Source organism: Castor canadensis, chromosome 11, assembly GCF_047511655.1.
Source record: "Castor canadensis chromosome 11, mCasCan1.hap1v2, whole genome shotgun sequence".
Lineage (NCBI taxonomy): Eukaryota > Metazoa > Chordata > Mammalia > Rodentia > Castoridae > Castor > Castor canadensis.
This window is the reverse complement of record NC_133396.1, coordinates 22180603-22195867: the sequence shown is the minus strand read 5'-3', so window position 1 is coordinate 22195867 and position 15265 is coordinate 22180603. Positions and strand designations below refer to the sequence as shown.

Sequence of the window (15265 nt, the reverse complement as noted above, 5' to 3'; positions counted from 1 at the left end):
CTAGAGTATTTTCTTTTTTTAGGGTTGCTGAGTAGGGACAAAATACTGGCCTCAAGCTTGAGATCCTCCTCCCTCAGCCTCCTGTGTGCTGGGATTATAGGTGTGCGCCACCATACCTTGTCATAGAGTATTTTCTTTAAAACTTAATGCCATCATAGCATTCAATAATTGGGACTTAGGGGTATAGGCTGTCTGATGGTAGATATTCTCTTATTGAAGCACTTGATATAATGTGCATTTTTCTAGGACCAGAGAGAGAATGTAACAATGAAGGAGTGACCTGCCACCCTTGAAACCTACACTGGGATCGTCATTCATTCACTCAACACCTATTTATTAACTTCATGCTCTGTGCAAGGTCTATGCTAGTCCTGCACATGTCAGTAAAACCAAATACACTTAAGTCTAGCGTCACAAAGGAAGACCTGCTAGAAATACAATAATAAGTAAACAGAAGGAGTCAAGTAGATAGTATACAAAAAAGGTGACTCTTCCTGTGAGGAGGAAGAGCAGAATAAAGGGAGAGGAAGAGTGGTAGAATGGGGGGCTTGCAGCCTTGAATGAAGGTTGAGGAGGCCTGTGGAGAAGCAGACATTTGAGCAAGTCCTCAACTGAGGCAAAGCCCTGTGTGGAAGTGGAAAGGAAGAGCATTCCAGGCAGAGGGACCATACAAAGCACCTGCTTTGTGATGGATGTACAAGTCTGTGTGCTATAGAGATCTGGCCAGTGAGACTTCCAGGAGCAGACAAACTGGAAGCTAGATTCAGGCTGGTTAAGTTCAGTGAAGCACTGTGCTAAGTAAAAATAAGAGAAATTATTCCCACTACAAGATTGAAACCTGAAGAAGTGAAAGTCAAAAGCACTTCCTGCCAGGACAGCTTCCTCCTGCTCTAAGCTGATCTCCCCCTCAGAAGTTGCTGCCTCTTACAGAGTGCCCTTGACTCCCATTGCCACAACTTCTTCCAAAGGTGTGTGACCCCAGGCTCAAGCCTCTCTGGACCTCATCATCACCCCAGTAAGGCTGATGATTGGTGTGGAACAAATCTTGTCTCCCCTTTACCCAGAGAATATGAGGATGAGCATCTACAGAGTCCTGCTGCTCACCTCTGACCAAATGCTGTGGATCCTATAACATCCATGGGGGATGACATTTCAATTCAGTTCTCAACACCACACCTTCAGACCCTTGCTTCCTTTCATTTTTGCCTATTCAACAGAGATGGCAAAGAGCCCCCTCCCCAGCATTCTCTGTCTCACAAGGAGGTAGCATTTTTCAGTCCCTTTTTTAATGGTTGAGGAAAAGACAGATCTGAGAATTAAATGATCACGCCCAGTCACACAGCTGTGAATGATGAAGCTGTACTTTCCTACTGCACCTAGTCACTGTCCATCAGGAGACTTGCCTGTCCTCCATTGCCACCAGTCCCAGGCTGACATTGAAAGGACCTCACAGATGGAAGCTGTTGGTTAGTAGATGCAGCATCCTTCCTGGGGAGGCTCACTGTCAGACCGGCATGGCATTAGTGCAGCACTTTCATAGGCCACAAGATGGGGGCATCCTGCAGGCAGCTGCCAGGACCCTCTTTCCATCACAGTTCTTCTTCCTCAGGAACCTTCCTTGGTTTCCCATAGGTTTTTATATTAAATCTCCTTCCTTATTTTAGCATTCAGAGTCTTCCTTTCATTGGTCGCCCTTTCCTCATTTCTCCAAGAGACTTCATTTTCAGCCCTTGGTGCTCTGGTTCAGCTGCTTCCACTGCCCACATGGGATTTAGTGCCACCAAGTACCTGTCATCCTCAGGGGTCTTGCCAGCACCTACTCTTTGCCAGTAGCTCTTCAGCACTATAGGACTTTTCCTAGGTAACCCCCCCTTCCAGGAAGCATTGCTACTTAGTGTTTGCCAGCATGCTACTTGTTAGTAGTACCCGAGTACTTGTGAATTTTCCCAGCTAAATTGTAATCACTTTGTAATCAAGTCTCATAATTCCTTAAAGTTTGCCTAAGAAGTAAATTCTTAGTTAATGCTGTGATTGGCTAATATTAATTTCATCTTTTACTTTCTGGGCTTACAAATTCTTAATATTCTGATATTTTTTTCATTCTCATTTACAAAAACAAATTCTAATAATCAGAAAATAAAATTTAAGGTCCACAGCAGTTTTGAATTGCACTCTTAAACTCACTTCTTAATCCATTTCAGGGTTTCCAATTGTTCCAGTTAATTCTTCTTCCCAAGGGTGTATTACACTTGCTCAGCATTGAATGATATGGAAAGAATGGTCTTTCTTTCCTGCATAACTGACTTGACTTTTGTTCATAGGTTGAAACCAGCCCTTCCATTTCACTGAAGTATTAAATCAGTGGCATTTTTATTTAGAGGGGAAAGAAAGCTTTCTTCCACATTAACTTTTGTTACAAATCAGTTTATTGGGACCAATCAATAGGCAAGACCTATAAAAGGGTGTGGATTATCTGGTTAGTCCTTTGTGTGGCAAAAGGCTTAGATGCTGCTTAGTACTCAGCTCATTCTTCATCATGGAAAGAAGTAGTTTTTGAAGGATCAACACCTGACTGGACCCTGCCTTTTTCATGGTAATGTTTTCACCTGAGTTGCTTCTTATGGCACTAAGAATTAGTTAACTAGTACTTATTTAACCTTGGGACAATGCTTATCATAATCCGATTGGCAGATAGTCATTTTATTTAGGCTTTTTCTTTATTGAGTCAGGACTAGAAAATTTTAGTAAAATATGCTGGGAACTCCTTTTTCTCCCCTCAGATAGTTTTTACTCTGCTTTTTTTCCTTTCCACCAAGGGGCATGTTTGGGCACTGTGAACTCAGAACCAGTAGTCACACATTAACAAAATGGGTTTCCCTCTCAGGTCGAATTTGACTTCTTGAATGCTGTACTCCCATTTCATGCTGCAGGCAGCTTTTCCCTTCAAATGTTATCAGTGCGACTTGTTACGTAGTACAGTAGTACATTCAGAGCTGTTTTCCATGAGAAAGCTTCAGTTTGAGTGCTACCACTAATTAATATACAGAATGACCTAGCACAATTTAATTATTTGGTAATGTTTTTCGGTGTTTTCTTAAAGATGATGCTTTACAAGTCAAGGCCTGAACTTGCCTGGGTCATGACCTCTTTACAGTGTTTGCAGTCTTGTTAAACAAGAAGAAAAGCAAAACATAAATTAGCGTCTCCATTATGAGTTGCACCACCTTTCCCAATCTTTCAACACTCCGAAGAGCCATATAGTCACTGTTAATGTAAAGAAAGATTCACAAGGAAAATGGCAGTGGATTGAGGGTCCAGCTTTCTGTGATGAGCAAGAGGCTTCTTCCTCACTGCCATTCTTCTAGGGCCAGTGCTATCCTCCATGAGAGAAGCAAGGTGAGGGAATTTGAATTATGGCCTATGGGACATTAAAATCTAAGGGAAAAGAGAATTTAACAGCTGCCCTCAATGTAATGAGCCAGGAGGCCACTAGAGAAGGATCACTGAGGTTGGCAGTTCAGGACCAGCCTGGGCAACTCATCCTCAAAAATAGTAAAAATTGTATTGAGAATGTACCAGCACATGTGGCCTTTGGCATCTGTCAGCCCTAGGGATATGTTCCCAAGCTTGCTATTAGAATTTAATGTTAAAAAAATACTTTTGAATATGAGACCACCATCTTTTTTTTGTTAGAGTTGAAATGTATTATATCTTTTGAGGTTTGTAATTACCTCAACACCCCAGCTTTTGCTTTGTTATTTTTGCCTTTGAACTTGTGTATTTCCCTTCATCTTCTTCTTCAGCTTACTGATTCCTTAAGACATAATTCAGGTACTATCTCTTCCAGAGAAAGACTCTTTCTCTGTCACATTCTTTCCTCTGCCTGACATCGTTGTACGTAATACCTTTGCTTTTCCACATTGCATTGTGACTTTCTTCTTTGTATCTGTCTTCCTGCCTATACATCCCATATTCATCTAGGAACTTGGTAAATGTCTGCTGATAAGCATTTGATTTTTTTAAGCTGATTTATGGAATGATCACCCAATTACTCTTTAATCTATATACTCACAGGTAGACTTCCATTTCAGAATCTTTGCACAATCATCTGTTAAGCCAATGACTAATTGTACAAGGATCTCCACTTTATTTCTTACAGGCCTTTGTGTTGGTAATATTGTTCACTTTAGGCACAAGGATGAACAAAAATGGTGAAAAAGATTGAGAAATGCTGACATGTGCTATTGCCAGTTACAATGTTGACAAAACCAAAATTGAAATTATTTGGGCATTTGATCTTCAATATCATAAAATCTTTCCACACTAGCACATTAACTTAATGTATTGTGTGTCTAAGATCCATGAATAGATTTAATGATTTGTATTCAAAATTAATTTATGGACTGGGTACATATCATAAATCTAGTGACTAAGAATAAGTTTAAAACTTCTATTTTCCAAGTAAACTTGTTAGAATAATGTTTTCCATAATGTATATGTGTTTATTTTTATCAACTTTTTTTTTTTTTTTTTTTTTTTGCAATACTGGGTTTGAAGCTCGGGGCCTGTGCTTGCTAGGCAGGTGCTCCACCACTGAGCCGCTCTTCAGAGAAGTAAACTCAAAAATGTGTTTGTCTTCATGAAGAGAGGCAGTATGCAAACTGAATCTGGATCTGTTCTCCAGTCTTGACACCATCATTTATAAATATTTTTGACCTTGAACAAATCACTTGTATCTGTGAGACTCAATAGCTTCATCGTGAAATGGGGACAGTCCTGGTACTTAATTCTCATAATTACAGTGAAGAATAAGTGAAGATTGATCTAAAAAGGTACCATACTGCAAATAGGATTGAGCAGAAGTCTCCATATTAAATGGTGAGATGTTCAGACCCTGATTTTTAATGTGCTGGCATCTAAAAAGGAGATTGAAGAATTCTTGTCTGGAAAAAAGTTTATACATACTGACCTTAGGGGGCCCCCAGTCATCAGCCACCTCTTATCAGATCATCCTATAGTAAAGCCCTCAATATGGAATTTCCAGTCATTTGACTCTTTAAGTATGAATTGTCATCCAGCAATCATGAGACACTTGAGGAAAAGCCTCCAGTAAACAAAAGGAACTCAGAAAACAGAGACAAAGCAAGAAATAAACAAATATTTGTGTATATGCACAGAGATTGAAAATAAGATATGAAATATAAGATGCAATTTAAAAAGAAAACAAAGAGCTCTTAGGAATGAAAAGTAATTTAATATAATGGTTGGAGGTAACGTTGAGGCTAATCTAAAATGTATTAGAGAAAGAAATAAAAACTGGGGGAAAAATTAGGAAAATTAGATTAGTCCTAGAGGACCACTGGCCAACTAAGGAAGGTTCCCAGTGGGAGGTAGAGCATGGTGACACTTTAAAAATGAATGGGAGGAACTCTCACAGAAGTGAGCCAAGATATTCCCTACATCTGAACGATTAGAATTACCAGTTTATTTATTTTTTGGTGGAACTGGAGTTTGAACTCTGAACTTCATGCTTGCAAAGCAGACTCTCTACCGCTTGACCATCACCTTCCATCTATTTTGCTCTGATTATTTTGGAAATGGGGATCTCTTGAACTATTTGCTCAGGTTGGCCTTAAAACACAATCCTCCTGATCTCAGCCTCCCACATAGCTAGGATTACAGGCATGTACCACCAGTGCCCGACAGAATTTCCAGTTTAGAAAGGGTTCATCCAAAAAGAAAAAAAAAAAAAAATAGAAAGGATTTATCCAGTACTGGCAAAATGAGTGAGGAAAGACCCATCTTAAGGTACATAACATTCAAGTTTCAGAACATAGAGATAAACAAAAGACCTAAAATTTTAAACAAAGGTCAGAAACAAAGGGTCAGAGATCATGTGGCACCAGTCTTCTAGCCAGCAATGCTGAAAATTAAAAGACAATGGAACAGTGCCTTCAAAATTGTGAGAGAAAAATTATTTCTACCTGTATTGTCTATACCTAGCCAAACTATGAAGTATAAGACAGGGTTCAATGTTAAGAGCAAAACAAAGGCATTCCAGAAATGCAAGTTCTTTAAATTTTTACCTCCCTTGCACCCTTTCTCGGAAAGGCAATAAACTAAGAAAATGAAGAGCAGGATACAGGTGGTCTCATAGAGGAAGAAGAAAAGTTCTAGAACTACAGCAATGTAACTGGCCTAGAAAGCAGTCAGTTTAGATTGAACTATAAGGACAGAGGCCCCAAGAGGAGAATGTCTTTAAGAAAAACAAAGGTTGGACTGGGGGCATAGTTCAGTGTTAGATTGCATACCCAGCATGTGGGAGACCCTGGGTTTGGTCTCCAGAATTGGAAGAAAAAAAAAAGAAAACCCAAAACTTCGTATCACCTAATGTGTGTTTGAGCACACTGAGTGGAGATTTGTGGGTGTGTTCATTTGGGGATGAACTTGTGATAAGTACCTGGTCAACCAAGCAAAGGGGGGAGATAATTATCAATGTTAGTAAAAACAAAATGTTGCCCAATATTCTACATGGCTGCAAATCATATTTACATAATCATAATAAATACCAAATATAGATTTAACTAAAGACTGAAATAACTCCACCAGAAGGCAGGGAAAAGATGCATATGGTGGGGAGTAAAGCTCAAATTTAGTAGTAAGTCCCCATTTCTCCACAGGAGGAAGTCAATAAACAATATTTAACAAAGATCTAAAAGTAATACTACAACCTTGCTTCCTTTGTGAGGAAAGAAGCTAGGAGAACTGAAAATTATTGTGGCTGCAGAGGGGCTCAGGAGTGGCGGTGTAAGCCTGCTAGTTCTTAAGTTGTTTTTGTTTTTTTTTTTTTGTATATTTTTGGTAAAATGAAATGAAATTTTAAAATATTAAATGAGATTTAAATTTTAAATATTAAATAATGTGAAACACTTAGTCTGTGCCTTTTGCAGTTAAGCTTTGCATGAATGTAAACTGTTACCCCGCTTCTTCTAGAAAGTGTAATAAGCCTTATTAAGGTGACAATACAGACTTTGCATTCATTCATTTCATTTCTTCCTGGTTCCCATCAAACATGTCCCATGTTGGCTGTAAGGAAGGAATTGCAGATACACACTTCGGTGTCTTCTGTTTGGTTGGAGTATCTCCTTGATTATTGATGTGAGGAAGATGCTGCTTAAATGGTGCCACTTTCTGAATCATGTCATGGTTTAGATTAGATTTTTATGAGGAAAATCCTGACCTTTTTCTCTTTTGCCTAATCATTTGCATTTATGCAGTTAAATAAGTGGACTTTGCACATTTTGTCCAGGCTTACTCTAGTTTCCTAATTTTTCTGTGTGTTTTAACACATTTTTTCCCTCTGTGATCAGGGCCGCAAACTTCTTATCATTGGGACCACTAGCCGTAAAGATGTCCTTCAGGAAATGGAAATGCTTAATGCTTTCAGCACCACCATCCATGTGCCCAACATCGCCACAGGAGAGCAGCTGCTGGAAGCTTTGGAGGTGAAAATGAGTCTATGGATTGCACATTCTTTATCACAGAGGATTTGAGGCTGGAGATGGTGCTGGGGTGCCCTACTGTTTCACCTGGCATTTGGTTTCTAAGTTAACCTAGAACGTGGGACCCTGGGATATTACCTCCAGGAGTTAGGGGAAGATGAACACAAGGGACAGAGATTTAGCTTTGCATTCCTGGGTGGAAGCAGCATGTACACTGCCAGGAGTTATTACTTCATGCCCAGCAAATGTGTGATGCTGATAGATTAGTGCACCAAGGCTTTGATAGGTGGAGGTGCAGCATAGGGAGGAATAAGGAATTCACTATACATAGTGTCTGTCAGCATGTTTCCTTGCCTTTAATAAATTGGAACAAATGATTAAAATCTTAGAAACTTGTAAAAAAAAACTACAGAAATAAAAGGAACTTTGCTAAGAAGTCTATAATGTAAAAATGTTTTCTTAAATGTTTTGAGGATGCCAAAGTCTGAAATTTAAAAAAATAAATTCTTCAGTAAAGTTGATTGATATTAATATGCACAAATGACTTGATGAGATCTGTTGGGAAGTATGATGTAATGAGTGGCTCAGCACAGCAGAGTCGGTGAGGCCTTTGAAGTCCTCATGACCCACAGAGTTGGTGTGTGCTCCAACAAAATAGGAATTGTCTATATGATAAATGTTTCCAGGTTACCTGTTTGAGCAGCTTTTTGTAGCAGGATTGGGTAAGAGAATTAAATTTAATTTCCTTTGACACATACATATTGTTCCCAGGAAAGAATTTTAAAAATTTTGACTTGTATTTATTATGGAGTAGAGCTATTTTTCCCCCAGCAAATATATCTCTAAGTTATCACAGAGGTCCCTAGGAAAACAGGGCTTAAAATACCAGTTGACTCTTTCGTGATTGTATTTAATGGTTTGTCCCTCCTAATGGGAATAGGAGAGATAATCAGCTTGATCCTGACAGGTATTCTTACCACTGTTCTTTTAAGGATAAATGAGAAAATTAACTAATATTGTTGACGTGCTTACTGTAAAAGTGATTTTATTATTGTTTATTGCTTTTACAAAAGCTATTGGGTAACTTCAAGGATAAAGAACGCATCACAATTGCACAGCAAGTCAAAGAGAAGAAAGTCTGGATTGGAATCAAGAAGTTACTAATGTTGATTGAGATGTCCCTGCAGGTAAGTGCTTCTTTCTCCCAATGATTCAGACAATGAAAGATCCTTTGTGATATACCAAGAGGTTTTAGTGTTTCCTTTGCTAAGTTTTTAATTCATTTGTTATCAAACAATAACTTACTGATACTTTCCTGCTTCTTAAAATTTAAAAATAGAAGAAAAGATTATAACATTACTTTTGGCTTTTAATTTAGTTACTTAATCTTGGAACTAGAAAGAACTTCAAAGAGCAATTGTTCCACAACCCCTTGTTTTAGAGATGTATGTACTCTGTGTCCCACAGGGTATCAATGAAATAGCCAAGATCACATAGCCAGTTAATGGTGGAGGAGGAATGGTGTTGTCATTTACTACATGTGTACCACAGGAGGTCGGAGAGACTGTTCATTGAGTTGTGCAGACTAGACTTGGCCTCTGTGTGTTTTCTTCTGAGTGGGTCTAGGAATTTCATGCAGACTACTGTAGGTAGGGTAAAATCATCTAGAATCTTCTAGAAAACTGAACCCCAGTCTGTTAACCATCCAGAACCATAGCAAACTTCTTTGCAACATTGTCATACCTACTGGCAACTTCCCTTCCCTCATTTTGAAACTTTGTCTCCATGTGCCCATGCTGTCTTCTGGTCCTTATCTGACATACCAGATAGTAAGTGCATGCCCAACAAGCCCTGTAAGTCAAACACCTTGGCTCCCACTCACTATCGACAATCCTGGAACAGAGCCAGCCACATAATAGGGTGTTCAGTAAATTTATTGGATGGATGAATGGATGGATGGATGGATGAATGAACAAATCCATCCCTAGTCTGGGCAGGTGGACTGGCCCTTTTCTAAGCATTGTGCCTTATTGAGCAGCTCTGTTCTCCTGCCAGTGTTTGTAGTAGGAGGCAGAGGGGAAGTTAAAGCTTCACAGTTATATCTGAAAGAGACTCTTAGACTAATAAATTAGAAACATGATTCCAAGGCTTTTTAATCCTTTCTGGCAAACTTAGTTTAAAATAAAATTTTTGTGGTTTTCGTAAACCTAAAGTTTAATCTACTGAACTTTCCGATGGACTGTTTTTAAGTCAATTTATTTATTTTCCATTATGAGCAATAAATTAGAGTCACAGACTAAACTCTTTGCTTAGGCTTATTCCCAGTAAAGGTGCACATACAGGTGTATTGGCTCTTCCCCTGAAAAAAGATAAATCTGTCAAATGTCAGCTCCACTCTTCTTCATTTTTTACTTTCAGCACAATTTTTTTCAATAATTGCACAGAAGAAACTATGTGGGTTTTTCTCCCCAACCCCCTCCTTTTCCTCTTCCTTTGATGCCTGCAGGTCAGTGATCAAGTTAATTCCTCTTATGTATGTGGGGTAGAAAGTGAGAGTGAGGCACTGGGGCCTAATCTTCAGCAACTGACACTTCATAGGCATCTGAGTTTGAACCCCTTCATGTCAAATGCATTCTGTGCAGCTGAGTGACTTCTCTTTAGATCTGCCTTAGGAGACTGAGCCCGAGCAAAGAGGCATGTAGTTTAGCAGAATTTAAGTCATGTTCCCTCTGCTCACCATACACGATTCTGTTAAAACTTGCACAGCGCTGAGGATCTGCTCTGACTGGATGTCACCTGAGGGAATAAAGTCATTTATCTAGATTACTTTTTTCCATCCTTTCTCTTGACTTTTAATTCCATAGCTACAGGCAAGTCAGTAAGTCGTTGCTCACACATATTAAATATATTTAATGGGCAAAGACCTGCAAGTGCTGACTACAACTGAGCTCCAGCCAATTTCATTTTTTTCTGAAAGAAGTTGACAATGGATTCATATGTAATTCTATTCCCAAAGAGGAAAAATGTTTCTTTTGTTAGCTATTCACACTTTTTCTTAGTCCTTTGTAGTCTGACCACTTAACTTTGATACATTTGAAACTTCTGTTCAATGTTTTGCTGAGACAGAAGAGAAGAAACCTTACCAAAAAAGAAAGAAAGAAAAGGCAACAACACAGTGGTTGGAGGGGGATCCAGTTGCATACTCAACACAGCTGCATGGAGCATTTGAAAGTCACTCCTGGAGGGCAGGGAGTTCCCTCTTGGGAACAGACTTCTGCCCTAGAACATGTTTTAAAAGTGAGGTGTGTTTCTTACAATAAAAATTCATCTTTGGGAATTAAAGATGTTTTTAATGATCATTTTCTAAATAACTTCACATCTCTGGTAAGACCAATGAGAATAAAATATGCTTTAACAAATTAGTGTAAATTGAATATAAAATGAAAACCAGGAGAGAGAATTAATAATGGCCTGAACCAAGCAGCTGGATCAATACCCTGCCATCTTTTCCCAGACCCAAGCCATGTTCGCAGTAAGAGGCCTAGGCTGTCCACACTGGGCCATCCAGAGAGCAGAGCTGAGCCGCACTCTTTAACTGTTAATAGGTGCAGCACAACTTTCCCATTAGTTGCCAAGAAGAAACTCTGCTGGGGACAATGAAGCTAAGAAAAGCCAGGTGGTTGATTAAATAAAGGTCTTAAGCTATAGTTTAGCATTTGATCAACCTCAATTTGGTTTTGTCAAGTTTGGTGTTAATTTTTATACCTTAGGTAAATCCTATGAATTGGATGTCATTTGTACGTCCATGAAGTCTGTGTCACAGTAATGCCTCGCAGATGAGGGAACACTTGGCCAAGGTGCCTGTGAACAACCAAATGGGTCAAGTCATGTGAACCCAACACAGTGATTCTCCATAATGGATCCCACTGACCTCTCCTAAATGACATTATATTTTGTTGTGGATCAGAACAGCAGGTGACACTTTTCTCTGACTCAGCAGAGCAGCACTGGAAGCATGAAAGTAAATGTTTCCCTGCCCAGTTGTTAGAAGTTAACCTGCCTTCTTTATTTCTTCTGGTATATGTAGATGGATCCCGAATACCGCGTGAGAAAATTCTTGGCCCTCTTAAGAGAAGAAGGAGCGTAAGTACACAGCACTTTAGAGTGCCAAACAAACAGTACCACTTAAATTCCAGTGCCTACCCTAAGAATTGCATACAGTGCATACAAATTTGACAGTTTCTTTTCTAGTTAATTTTGTTTCCATTTATTAGATTCTTCCCTGTGTTGTAGATCTGAGAGACCAAGCAAGGAAGTTGATTGTTCTGTTGGTTTGCTCTCCCTGTCCTGCTTCGCAAAACTTCCTTGTCTCAGTGCAGGAAAAAACTTGATGGTACATATTTATTGGAACCTGCTTTTAAATGCATGGAGCTATGGCCATTTTCTTTTGTAAAGTGCCCATTGAACTGCAAATGCTTAGTGGAAAATGTAGAGGAAACATTAAGTTTTTAGTGATTGTATGATGAATACCTTTTTTCAAATGCTCATGGGTTTTTTTTTTTTTTGGGGGGGGGCGATATTTTCTTTTGCAGTAGCCCCCTTGACTTTGATTGAAAATGGACTGTTTACAACACACAGTGACCAAGGGAAGTGACCAAAGTGAAGATGACCTGTGATCTTCACTCTTTGTGCTACAGATACCAGACAAAGTGAAATGTTCTCCACCTTCAACACGTGCTCGCTCTGCATGTTAGTGCAATACAGCTCCCTTCCTCGTGCTCACTGAGATGTGCTAGTGTTTTGTGGAAGGGGTGAACTGCTTTAGAATGCTGTGCTCTCCTTTCCATGCAGGCTAAGATGGTTCCTTCTTACTCAGAATGTATGCATAGGACACACTATACCTGTACACCCTGTACCACCCCAAAACTCTAGTAAATGTAATGAGTGATGCTGCAAGGCAACACTTGGCCTGCAGTGATCCCCTTCCAGCTCCCCTGTGCTAACACTAAAGGCAATTGACGATTGGCTTAAAGGCTCTCTCACATAACAGGTTTACCTTTGCCTGAATAAACAGGGCTTTGAATTTCTAAGATGCTATTTTCAATCATTTTCAGAGATGTTTCCAAGTTGCAATCAAGAGATCTTTTTTGATAGAAAGTCAAATTATTACTATTAGCTGTGATGTCCCCTGAATGTAATTAATTTGCTTTGTGGTAAGAGATATGCTAATCATTACCACTTGGTAGATGTTGAAAACTTAGGAAAGATATGTATGGAAATATGTACACCCCTAAACAGAAAGGAGGTATTAAAATAATGTAATTTACAAACCTCTCAGCATTAATTAGTGTCCAACTATAAGTGGGTCAGTTCCTTAGGATAATATGAAAGGCTTGTTTAGTATTTTTTCTTTTTTCTTTAGCCTAATGATTTACTTAGAATTTCTCCTTCCTGTATTTTAAATGATCTGTACTATAAACAAAACACTATTAGAAAAATTAGCCACCTCCTAACCCTTTCCCCTCAGTCCTTGAATGTCCATTCCAATGTGTGGAACACAGTTCCTTTGCCCTCCACACTGCTTTCAAAGGGAAGGGGATCTCATTGAGTCCTTTGAGGGTGGTTTTTCTTATCTCTGAGTTAGAAGGAATTTAATTAGGTCATCGTACATGGGGATGAGGCTTACGAAGCATGCCACTCTCCCTACTGCTGCTTAAAATGTGAGGACAGCCATCAGAAGCCATCCTGAGGCACTTGGGTATGGCTCTGTCATCTGTTCCCATGGTAGAAGGCAAATCATCTCCAAATCTCACTGTTTGTATACTTTTGTTTTGGGTTTTCATCCTTGGCTTATTTTGTGGCTTTTAAGACAGTGGATCATATTGTGAAAATCTGTGATTCCTGGTGGCCAGTATCCTGGATCCCCTACCTGTTTACTGTCTTGCCTCACTCCTCCTCCCATGAAGCAGCACACTTCGTATTAACTTATGTCTCTTGTTAAATGAGGTTAATGTCTTTGTGTTTTGTTCAAAACTATATTGAAAAAGATAAATATTATATTGTTTAATGCAAATTGAAGGAATGCAATAAAGAATAAGTATACTGAAAGTGTTGTGTAAACCAGTATTTTGTACAAATGACATAGATCACTGATGAGAATGTTTGAGCTCAGAAAAGCCCCCATTTTACAACCAGCCTAGAAACTTGTTTCTATTTAAAAATCTCTTTATTTAGAAAGTATAATTATTTTAAAAGAAAAGCAGATCATTAGCATATCAAAAATGCTAATATATAGCAAAATCTTTATACTTATGCTTGATACTTATTTTACCTTATTAAAAAACTGATGTACTAAAGCTATAAACTAGGTTAATAAGCAGAGAGGGAAGTCGTTTCTCAACTTCCTATGAAATGCACAAACCTAGGAACTGTTAACACTCTCAGATTTCTTCACGTGGTTCATTTTGGGTCTTTCATAGTTTTTGCATTTTTCTGCACTATGAGATCTCTTAGCCTGAACCCTTATCCATGGCAGTGACACAAGTTAGGGCCAAAGGCAACCCAGAAAATCAGCAAGGCTCTATGGGGAAGAGGCCATCTTCACAACTTCATCTTTAACAGCAGGGTTAGCTCCCCAGGAGTCTGGAAGGAGGTCCCTGAGGCCAGCCTAGTCCCAACCTTACCTTGAGGTAGGTTTTGGAAGCTCTCTCAATATGCTGGGCAGCAGAGCACATAAGCATACAGCATGGCCTAGTGCTAAACCACTGGGGACTCTTATCCACCTGCTTCCATAGTTCATCATCTGTGCATGAACTTAACTGGCTATTGCTCTGTCAGAAGATGTGATTAAAATCTCAAAGAAGAGGTTACTTTATACCTTTACTGAGACACTTTTTCATGTAACTCAGAAAACTTGTGTAATTGTAGTTAATACCTAAAATATGTTTCGCTCTAAGGCTATCTTTTCATAGCCTAAAAATGAATAGCTTCCCCTTTAAGTTTCAGCTACACATTCACAAAATGAAGGAGTAGATTCAAATGTGTATAATAATCAAACTGATCAACAGACTTGCAGAGGCATTGAGTCAGCTATAAACATCCACCCAGCCCAAACACAGAAGCAAAGGCAGGATTTCGTTTTCCTTGCCTGGCAACAGCCGCTTCAAAGAAGTGACTAGGCAAGGTGTGTTTGAGAGTTCAAAAAAGCATGTAAATTTCAGACGTTATTGCAAAATGATCCAAAGTTTCTCATCAGCTGGCAAGCCATGCCGAGACTGGATCCCAGAGATGAGCCCACAAGGGTGTGTGCTGTGCGGACACCATGGCATTAAGATGCAGAGATAGCGCCCGTGATCGGCAAGAATCCCAAAGAGGTGAGGACAGTATTTGCAAGGAGAACTCACATTTGAGACTTTCCCAACACAAACAATCTCACTATTTTGGGAGTAAGATTCGTGGTAAGATAACTACCACCTAGAATGTTCTGTTAAGCTAGAAGTACGTGATAGCAATGGGGCAGCCATACTTTTACTGAGCCGATTCCCCTTGTGTATGTAGGTAGACACGCCATACACATACATTAGTATGTGTCAGTATACTCTGGACCACATGGAGGACACCAGTAGGTACACCTATAATAATCTCACCATCACATTCCCCCTTGCTTTGCTGCTTTTTCCTTACCTTCTTTCCTTGTGCATTTACTTGCAACTCCTCCTTGCCTCTCTCTCTCTCTCTCTCTCTCTCTCTCTCTCTCTCTCTCT

At 39.3% G+C, this 15265-nt stretch overlaps 1 protein-coding gene across 2 annotated transcripts in view; it reads left to right on the top strand.

The window, feature by feature from the left end:
* The window catches only part of Nsf (N-ethylmaleimide sensitive factor, vesicle fusing ATPase), a 139516-nt gene extending 125906 nt beyond the window's left edge, over nt 1-13610 (top strand). The window contains exons 18-21 of one of the 2 annotated variants that reach the window (XM_074045812.1): nt 7371-7505; nt 8576-8689; nt 11590-11645; nt 12095-13610. In XM_074045812.1, the coding sequence (XP_073901913.1) occupies nt 7371-7505; nt 8576-8689; nt 11590-11645; nt 12095-12116 (327 nt within the window). In that variant the 3' untranslated portion in view covers nt 12117-13610. Of the gene's footprint in view, nt 1-7370; nt 7506-8575; nt 8690-11589; nt 11646-11795; nt 12060-12094 lie in introns of those variants that run through there. The other variant, XM_074045811.1, reaches the window with a different exon arrangement.
* Nucleotides 13611-15265: the final 1655 nt, after the last annotated feature.